The 11,137-nt window shown below is 36.8% G+C and overlaps 1 protein-coding gene across 1 annotated transcript in view; it reads left to right on the top strand.

The window, feature by feature from the left end:
- Window positions 1-9,491: 9,491 nt before the first annotated feature.
- Window positions 9,492-11,137, top strand: part of gria2b (glutamate receptor, ionotropic, AMPA 2b) — a gene marked incomplete at its 5' end in the record, with an annotated part of 46,367 nt that continues 44,721 nt past the window's right edge. Inside the window, 3 exon segments of the mRNA NM_001279478.1 lie at window positions 9,492-9,826; window positions 9,966-9,975; window positions 9,977-10,106. Coding sequence (NP_001266407.1) covers window positions 9,786-9,826; window positions 9,966-9,975; window positions 9,977-10,106 — 181 coding nt within the window.

The raw sequence follows: 11,137 nt of genomic DNA, 5'->3' as shown, positions 1-11,137 counted from the left end.
GCTGACCTCATGTCATGACAATAGGGTCATATTAATGAAGTTTGAAGTCATTTAGGGCAGGTTTGCTCATGTAAGGGAACAGTTAATGTGTTTTTTGCTCTGATCTCCTGTTTTCCTTTTTTGATTTCACTACATGACAAAAACATTTTTTTTTCTTCTTCTGCGGCTGCCATGGTTACAGACAGACTACAAAAATCAGCCTATGACACAGAATGGGAGTCAGACTGAGACTGGGAAAAACAGTATTTGATGCTTCTAAAATAACATTTAAAAGCATATAAAGTATGACTCATCAAGAAAAGTATATATTTTACTGATTACATATTTGAGGTCAGTTTTAATAGCTCTGTAGACTCTTTCCAGGTCTCACTGAATCACAAATGAAAAAGATTTTGCATTGCAGTGCCCCCCAATGGCGGTATCTAGATTTCTTTTACGTGATGAGTCGATAAAATGCTCTCCTGGGAGAAAAACAGATGCAATGCCAGGTTTTGCACTAGAGTACTGGTATCACCTTAAAACAAAGAGTTGGGTTTCCACTTTATATTTAAATGCATATGAAATGCTACGTGACATTTGCTTGGAAAGTTTATTTTTCTTCAGTTTTGTAAATAATCCAAGATTATCAGACATTTTAAACCTTTAAAGCGTTCTAGCACTGAATTGTCTGTATAAGCAGTACACATTGGAGCTACTAGCTGAGGCTGTTATCTGCTCCAAAAATAAACATAATGATACATCTGCTAATAGGCTACCAGCAGTGGAAGCAATAAAAACAAAAAGATTAATGATGTCATTTATAGCACCGCAACAGTAGATGCAGCTCTTGTTACAGGTGTGACTCATCTGTCTGTGGTTTTGCGAGTGTGTGTGTGTGTGTGTGTGTGTGTGTGTGTACTTGTGCTCCACCCCCACAACCCAGCACCCTGCTAGTAACACAGTGCAGTAACCTATATCACGCAGGGTGCTTTCTAATCCAACATGACCTCTCACCAGGCACCCACCCAAGGCACCAATACAAGCACCATGACAGTCAGGCAATGATTAGTGGAGGAACAGTTTGGGAGAAGAGGCCAAAAGGCTTATTGGAAGCTCATTTACTTTAAACAAGGTTTTCACACATGAGTGCTGTGCTTTTAGAACCTTTCCCTGGGCACTGAAATAAAGAAATAAAGTCTAGACAATGATTTTCTTGTCAGGAAATTAGCATTTATACCATTGCGTAACATTATTACCACAAATAAAATAAAATAAATTCAAAAGACCATATCGTGCAAAGAGTGCCATGTTATAATATTTCAATAACTATCACATCTATCAGCAAATAAAGTACATTCTCTTTACTTTTACTTTTTTGAGCTCTCATGTTTGCACACTGTCATTGGGAATGTTTTATCTGAAACCGAAGACATAATGGAGTATTTTTGTCCCCAAAGACCACAGCAGATTTTGGGTCAGCTACAATTTTCCACTCCCTCACCCTTCACAGGTACCATAGCTGTCTGGTTTTTGGCAGTACCTTAAATATGGACTCTTAGGAAGTGTGGAGGATGCCATTTCCTGTCAGAGCTCAAAGTGGCTAAAAGCTTAGCTCCAGCCAGACTGAAAAAATCTGTAAAACAGCCACGACCATGGGTCCCATCATTAAAGTTAGTTCTGCACAAGAGCAAAAAAGAGTGAGGAAAGACATGGATGAAATACTGTCATCGAGTCAAAAAAGGCTGCACCTGGAAGAAATAGAGGGTAAGAAACAGTAAAAGCAGAAAGCAAAGGATAGTAAAAGCTGAGGAATAAAAAAGTGAACTAGAGATTATAAAAGAAGCTAGACAATGAATTCCTTTAAAATAAAAATGTGGAGTCATCAGTTTTATCCAGCTCAGGAATCATGAAGTATTTTATTATTTTTAAACATTTGGTCTTGCAATTGTAATTAAATGTACATATCAGTTTTCACACATACATTTTAATTGTGTATGAATGACCATATTATAATAAAACAGGTGTTTAGGCAGAACTATGTAAACCACTTAGGTAGAAAGGAACACAGAATCCTGTGAGTAACATAATTGTATCATTAAATGATTAATTTAATATAATGAATGGCATCTTAATCTTAACCTTCACCTTTTCACCTCATTTAAAACCATAATGCAACAGCCTTAAAATGCATAGATATGCAAAATGTGCATGAAGTAGTATGCTATGTAGCTGAAAAACAGACAAACAAACATATATCAGACTTGGTCTTAAGAGTTTGAAAATAGAAGGCATCTCGACTTCTTGTGTGTGAATGCCTTCACAAACTGTTGCCATATCTTTTCAAGCTCTTAACACTACCATGACAACCTACAGAGACATGTCAGACATGATTTAGTTAGGAGAGACAGCTCGAAACTATTATAAACTTGCTTCTCTTTGAATGCAACAACAATCCACATCAAAGATCACCTTAAGTCTACCAGTAAAAGGAGCATTTTTAACTGTCTGGCCTGAAAACAGACTCATTAAAACAAAAATAAAGGGAACCCTGAAGACAAGATGACAAGATGTCTAACAGTGTCATATATTCGTATGATTAATTATTTTTTTTTATTTAAGTATTATTGAAGCATCTTCCTAAATGTTTTTAAGCTCAACACTTCACATTTTTCCTTAGTTTAAGTAAACTGTAATTTCTGCCACACAATTTCTCACACATGAAATGTGATTCATAACTAAAGGAAACATTTTAATTACGGTGTTGTACAAAGTCTTGAGTTACCACTCATTGCTTTGCTGGAGTCAGATATTAAAGTAGTCTTGAGCAATATTTTTTCAGGCTTTTTCAAAGTTTTGAAAGTTGGACATCTGCTGCTGCTTCCACACATTTTTCATTTGGCCATTTTAAGAAGAATGTTTGTTTGTTAACCCACTTAACCTTGACCTATGAATCAAAAGGCACCTAACTAAAGGAGTGAACCAGTGACATATCAGACAACTCAGTAAAGCACTAGTTTTAAATTGCATTTTTAGGTACTGGTGCATACGCATATAATTTCTTCCCATTTCTTCAACCAAATCTATGAGACAAATGACAAAACTAACATTGACATGCATTTGCACCAACAACGTGATAGCTATTAGCTGAAAATGTGGCATATCTTGGCAATGTGTCATTATAAAATATACAGAAAGTGGAGAAATAAAGGATTAAAGACTTTAAAAGTTGGTCATACCAAATATTGACTTTCAGTCGCTCTGTTTTTGTCTTCTATAATATAATTTCATGTGTGAATGTACATATTCTAATAAATCATGCACCTCATTTTCCTACAAAATACAAAGAGATGGGAGTAACTCAAGACTTTAGAACTACACTGTATTTTCTCTTACAAAACACAGTTTTTATATATTACATAATATTAGTTACATAAGGACTAAGTGGGTTTTGAAAACTTTCATGTGATTCAAGGAAAAGTGTTTTAGAGGCCATGTGGTCAGTGCATAAGTGTAAAGATTGATTGAATGCTATTGATGCAAGCATATGCAGTCAAAGTGTCCAGTCTCAGCACTCTCCCTGACCTTGGGACCGATCCCTGCAGGTTTAACGCCCCAAAATAATTCTAATAGCAGGATATGCTTGGCTTAGCAACTTCTGTGTGACCAAAGGCCTTGTTTTGTATTCACATCACCTCTTTACTGTATGCACAAACAGCCCTGAAGTCAGTGTCACATCAGCAGCAGCTGTAAGTCACAGAACAGTGTTGTTTTCTATTTTATGATCAACTAGCACAAGAAAACTAATCACTAAAATAAAAAATAAAATAAAAGTTTCCAGTTGCATTTGTATCCATAAGTTCCCACTTTTAGTTCCAATTCCATTTATTAATAATAACACTGCTACAAAAGAGCTTTTCAGTAGCTGAATTCCAAGATTACCAAATCCAGTCATCCAATCCAGTTTAAATGTAGTTTGCATTCAAAATTACAGCAAATGGTTGTCGTGTTTCCTTCCCACATATTCAAAAAGAAGAGGTGACTCAACACAGTAGTAAACAAGCCCCTCCCTTTTGTTTTAAAATAAGTTGCTGATGTCTCATTTAAAATGAGCATATATGTTTAAAAATTAACAATAACAGTTTCAACATATATGTTTTATTTTATTTTATTTATTAAATAGCCTATAAATGATTGTCAGGTCATTATATTTACTTACATTTTTATATTCAGTTACATTTTTCACAGTCTTTGGACATTTTTGGAAATGCTGCAAATGCTAGTCTAAACATCTGTTTGTGGGTGGGTGTTCTCATGCTCAGCTGTTTGATACCATGGTGCATTTATTATCGTTTTTTCTCCCTGAGGTATTAAATATTATACACACATAAACAGCATGTTAACTAGACAGTTATATAATATAAAACATGTGTGTCGCACAAAAACAGCACATATGCCAATGCACACATTCATTACACGCTAATTTATAACATTGAGTTCATATCTTCCATGTGCTGTGCTTAGATGTGGATCTTGGAGTTCGCCTTTCTTGAACCAGAGGAGTGTTAAATTTTTCACTCTACACAACGTAGCCTGGAGGCAGCACACTTGCTTGGCGGTGGAGACTGTTACCCTTATGATTTTAAGGAAAGACGTTGGTATTATTTTTTAATATTTCCCCATGTTTGGTCTAAATTATTAACAAGATCAAAAATGTTTGGACCAATTCCAAACATTATTGTCCCTGTCAATTATTTAGAGCCCAAAAGATGGGAAGAAAGGACTTGTGTTCTAACATATCAAACTTCCCTTGAAATACAGGATTAGTCAATAGAAATATGGTTTAGCTGAAACTTGTATTCTCACGTCTGACAGCAGTGTGGTCATGTCTGAAATCTCTTTCTGCTTTCTGTGCTGGGAGGTTACTTAGAAATAGGAAAAGGCTAGAGTAGATGTGACGCTGCTGATTTTTCAAGTAAGAACTGAACAAGAAAATTCAATATTAATTGCTTTGTGTTATGGTGGTATTTACCCAAGTGGATGCACAGTTAACTCATTTCTAATGATTATTTTATTAAAAAAAAACACTATGGCAGTTCTAATTGTCTTGAAATTCTGCACACATCTGCTTTTAAAGTTATTTCAAACATAGAGTTTCAAAAATATAGAATAAAACCACGCAGAACACAGAAGATGTTTTGCACACTAACTTGCCTTTAAATCATCAGTAAACTATGAGTAAATACATGCAAATGATAGCCAGTAAAAGCTTCATACTGATCCTGCTTACAGAATAATAAAAATCAGCATACTGTTGCAGAAAGGAAATATGCTACATCGCTACAGTCAGTGTGTCCATCACAGCTGAAGTGTCTTCTTGAAATAGTCATAAGTGGGACACTAAATCTCTGCTCGGTTGCACTGTGTACCTCTCTAGATAGGAGAGCCAACTAAATGTCAGAAATATAAATGCTTTCTAGAATTTGGTTTTAGAGCATATCTGGAACACATACACCTTAAGAGCTAAATATTTCTCAAAAGAGTTGGTTTTACCAGCTGTTCGCAATGATGGATTCACAAGGCAGAAACAGTTTTATTAGGATATGTAAAATTCTCATTCTACTCTTTTGCTTTTTTATCCAACGATATCCCATGTAAACATTCTTACACAGCTTCTGGGGTCAGGATTTGATTACGAGTTTTGAGCTGTTGATTGTGTTCAAAATGTTATTCTCACCCCTAAAAACTAATTAGATTACACTTCAGCATTGTGACAGTTAAATTATCTCACAGGCTGCCAATTCTGCACACTGGCAAATGTGCTCTAAACTAATCACACTGGAATTGAAATTCTTACTAACAGCAGCAGCAAAAGGAATCCATGCGTGGCAGAACCTTTAGACAAGGTCAAACAGGAGAACATATGTGTGCCTGTGGAACACATGTAGTTGAGTATAGAATTAAATTGACCAATGAAGATAGCATAAGAAAGCAAAGTTTTTGGTGTTTGGTGTATTTACATAAAATGAAGGAAGTAGCAGGGAAAAAAAATCCCAACAGGTTGAAAGGAAATAATGGTGTCATACAATTTAATTCTATTGTAATTTGCGGTATTATTCTTTTTGGTAACTAAGACAACAAAATTCTGGCACCACAGTTTTGCAGGATTATGAACAGGCAGCAAACAGGATTTTGCTTTGATGCTCCTGGTTGACTGGAGCCTACCTGTCTATCTGTGTGGAGTTTCTTTGTGCTCCCTGTGCCTGTGTAGTTACTCCAGCTAGCGTTAGGTCAGGTTAAGTTAATTGGTGATTCTAAATTGGCTTTAGGTGTGAATGTGAGTGTGAATGATTCTCTGTCTCTCTCTGTTAGCCTGTGATAGACTGGCAACCTTTCTAGCATGTATCCCTCCTCTCAACATTCAGTAGCTCCAGCTTGGATAGTATGTTTATAGATATGATGTTGAGGATGAAGAAGGATAAGGATGTATTTCTTTCTGATGTCTGTATGAAAGCTCCATCTTTGCATTTTACTTAAACACAAAGAGCTACCAACAGAGACCTGTTGTCCCAAGCCAGTGCCTTTATAAAGGGCACAATGACAGGAGAATTAACTTAGAAATTACTTTTGTGCGTAAGGCAGCAGTGCTAAAACACTAAGATACTTTACTCTTTGTCAGCCGTTTCAAAAGTGAGTGAAAATTGGAAATTAAAAACATACCATGGGAAATTAAGAATTACCTTCCTAAAATTAAACTGTAGCCTACTATAAGTATCACAGCTGTGCACACAGAGTTTTTTTTATGTGTAATAATAGCTTATTACAGATATTTTGTGTTAAATTTCAGTCATAATTTCATCTAAAGCTTTGATAAACTGCAAATCTTTCGAACTGAATTGTACTTGTCTGCTCATGTGGGTACTTACACTCACTGGCTACTTTATTAGGCACACCTATTCAGCTACTCATTAAGGCAAATATCTAAGAAGTCGTTCACATGGCAGCAACCCTGGATTTTGCCTCACAATCATCTCTAGGGTTTACAGAGAATGGTGTGAAAGAGAGAAACTATTCAGGGTAAAAATGACTTGCTGATGCCAGAGGCCAAAGGAAAATGGCCAGATTGTGCCAAGCTGATGGAAAGGCAACAGTAACACAAATATCCACTCTATACAACCACGGTATGTATAAGAACATATCAGAATGCACAACAATGTTTTGAACCTTAAAACAAATTGCAGACTTAACAAAACATAGACTTACCAAAATTAAATGAAGGAAAATTGAAAAAAACAAAAACAAAACTCAGCACACTTTGGTGTCCTTAGTACCAGCTGAGCATTTTTTAAACGCCAAAGCTTAAATGTCAATCCCTTTATGATCAGAGTGCACCCATCTTCTCATGACTGCTTCAAGCAGGATAATGTGACATGTCACAAAGCTCAGATCATCTCAAACTAGTTTCTTGTTAAAAATGACTGCACGCAAATGGGCAGTCACCAGATCTTGACACAACAGAGTACCTTTGGGATGTGGTAGAACAGGAGATTTACATCATGGATGTGAAACTGACAAATCTGCAGCAACTGCATGATGCTGTCATGTCAATATAAACCAAAATTTGTGAGGAATGTTTTCAATATCTTTGCCACAAAGAATTCTGGGGGGCAGAAACCAGCAATAGCACTACTGCTGTATATACTACTGTACTTAATAAAGTGGCCAGTCACGGTATGTTTTTTGCCTATTTGTACCTATCCTTGCCACCAGATTTAAGAAGTTACCTGCAATTTCCAAAAATATTGTTGTGATAATCAATTAGAATCATGGACAAAAAATAAAAAAACAAAAAACAAAACAAAACAAAAGATGGTTTGTCTTATAGTATCTTGGATCTTTACCACCCCTACGTGTTCTCATTCACCTAAAGACTTCTCACAACAGGAGAAAGTATACATGTTATGTGCTGTCCATGGTGCTGAAATCTGCCAATTTGTTGCTTATAACTGCCACCGCCCTCAGCTCTAATTCACTCTCAGCCTCATTAGTTTGCTCCTAGACTGCTATCTTGCATTGCCAATGATTAATATACATCTGTCTGTGCAGGTTGAGATATGCATATCATAAAACCAGGTGACAGGATTGCTACTTATTTCCTGCTGGCTGCAAGGCAAGCTCTCCTCTATTTAACCCCATTCATAGTGGCACCCAAGACCAGGAATATATTTGCATCAGATTTGTATGCAGAAGGTGGAGATAAGCACTAGATCAAAGTTAAAGAGGAGATTCATTTGATGGTTATTCCTGGAGGGCATGAGTGATGGCCTCCAGCTGATGCACTTGATGAGTTTTCTCAGTAAGAAATGTTGGCCTTGTACGTACTGTAGATGAGGCTTGTTTTTTAAGTGACCAACTATATTCGAATGTCTCAATCCAAGCTGTCTAATATACATACGTGATATTTGTCAGTCAAAACAGTGACTGACAAATACAGTCAAAACAGTGTCCTGTAAATATGTATTAAAAGTCTATATTTGATAAACTACATGTAGACTTTTGTAACCCTTACTAATGCTAATATAAATCCTTTTGTGTAACTACATAAAGTATGTATGTATAGTTTTAAAATCTAAAATATATTGTCAGATCCATGTTTCTCATGCCTTTTGGATATCGTCAGTGATTGCTGGAACTAGCTGGAGCTAGGTACTACAGTGGTCTGGAGAGATATCTTTCTTCGCGATTACTTAATGAAAATTCCCACAATGAACACAGATTAACTGATTACCTAATCAACAGAAAAATCAGTCAGTGGTTTTGCTCATATTGACTGAAAAGATGTTTAGTTTTGGAGAAGGTTTAAAAAGATTGTTTAGATGCTTGTACTTGTTTTGAGTCCAGCAGTAGCCCTTTTTGAGATAACATCACAAATTTACATAGTTCTACCTTCTCTATTTCCTTTTTCTTATTGTAAACTGAATATCTTAATATAATGTTGTTTAAATGCACTTGAGTTAAAGTGGTTATGAAAATAGCTGTAAAATGCCCAAAATGCACACTTTAAACATATATGTGTGTGGAGAAAGTAGATGTGATGATCTAATGTAAAAAGCATATGAGTGTATGGAAATTGTACTAAAATCTACTTTTATACTGGAAGTCTGTTTGTTGGTTTGTTGAAAGTTCATTTAACATAAACTTGGTGGCAACGATGCTGATTCCGGACAAAAAGTGGAGAGACTTTAAAATGAATTGGGACACTAACAAAGGAAAATTGAAACGTATATTTGGAAATGTAACTTCTTACGGTGCAATGTTAGGAAAAAGAGAAGATGACATTGTTTAGAATAAGCGCTTTTTCAAAGTGTTGTGTGCTCTCTTGTCGCCAAGTGGCTCATTCTCGGCTTTTTCCGTCTCTGTCCGCCTTCTCATTAACATTCCTCACTTGTGGGTGTGATGCTGAGAAGATCTCCTGCTCGCCGAGCGGAGACGCGCAGTGTGCCTGTGCGTTAGAGGAGGTATCAGCTGGCGGCAGGAGGAGAGCGACGAGGAGGAGCGGAAGAAGAGACGGCAAACCTACGTTGCAGGCGACCATTCCTTCACTGCTGGTGTCCTTTCACTGCTAGCCACCTGCAGAAAACGGTCCTTTCCTATTTTTTTTCTCCCCACGACTGAAGGTGTCCAATATGTCTGGGATCTAATATCTCCGGAGAAACAGAGGAATATCAGAATACCTTAGTGGATGTGGACAACTAAACTGTCGACATGGAAAAGATAGTGAATTTATTCGTTTCACTTCTCCTGGTTTTATGGGGATGCGCGCTTGGAGGCTCGCCCAGTGTTCAGATTGGTAAGCACCCATTAGTTCAACCGAAAAAGCCAGTTAGCTACAAACATTTTTGTGCGCAAAATCCTGTGAAATTGGTTCTAAATATGTTGTATTAATCAAATATTTACCAGTGTGAAAAAATAATTTGTATTTATTTCAGGGGGACTTTTTCCAAGGGGCGCGGATCAAGAATACAGCGCGTTTCGGATAGGAATGGTTCAGTTTGGCACCTCGGAATTCAGACTGACGCCTCACATTGACAATTTGGAAGTGGCAAACAGTTTCGCTGTTACCAATTGTTGTAAGTTAAACATATTTTAAGTGTTCTTTTATTGAAAGAAGCCTTCAATGTCATCTGTGATATAATCTCCACCGCTGTGCTATTTATCATACGAGTTTGGATACACGTTATCAGCTCTTAGGATGGAATGATCTGAGCTGTCTAATCTATATTCTGTCAGCAAACACATCCAGACTGTGAGCTGGGTAGTTGAGGATGAACGAGGCTTGTGTAGGCAGGGGAAAGTTGGTTTCCACAGAAACAGTCGGTCACATCCATCCCATTTTCATTCCTTCAGATTTAGAGATCAAACAGACTGTACTGCAAGAATATCGATCCTAATATTTATTATCATCCTGCTTTCATGTAAACCAACTTATTTTTTCGAAAGTAGCTGAAGATAAGGGGGTGGTAGAACTAGACTTAATTTCAGTAGGCTATTCCCTGATCTGTTTCTTGTAACAAATGACATTTTAAGCAGCCACCTTCATTACTTTATATTTAATGTTCACTGAAAGGATCAACTATACTGAAGATAGACAGATTCACTGGATCGGTATGCATTCGCTGTTTTTATCTTTCATCTTTAAAGACGAAATCTGAGATGTAGGACTTGCTGAGACTGACGTTTTTTCATTGGTTACCGCTGTCACGTCTTTTCTGAGCCCAGAAAGAGCGGTGCTCAACCATTGTTTGTTCATATAGCCTTTGACTGCGCTTCAGGCATTGCCTAGCGACTAGGCGAAGCTTTAACATTCCTATTGAGAACTAATGATACCACGAGGCAGCGAAAACGTCAAAGGTTCTTGTGAAAAACATAGGACAATAGCTCTCGATGAAATTTGAATCACGACATTCGAATTGTCTGCCACATTTATCTCCAATACTTCTTCTTTTTCGACGAGACGTCAGTAAACCGAGTTTTCTGATTAACATGCATTTACTGCTTTAAAAAAAAATCCATGGTCCTTTAAAGCTTTATTTCCTTGATAGGTTCGGAGGTCGCTATTTTAACAGCCACAGTTCATACATTTCATTAAGCGGTTGCCAAG

The sequence above is a fragment of the Oreochromis niloticus genome, linkage group LG2 (assembly GCF_001858045.2).
Source record: "Oreochromis niloticus isolate F11D_XX linkage group LG2, O_niloticus_UMD_NMBU, whole genome shotgun sequence".
Classification (NCBI taxonomy): Eukaryota; Metazoa; Chordata; class Actinopteri; order Cichliformes; family Cichlidae; genus Oreochromis; species Oreochromis niloticus.
This window is presented reverse-complemented; position numbering and strand designations above follow the sequence as displayed.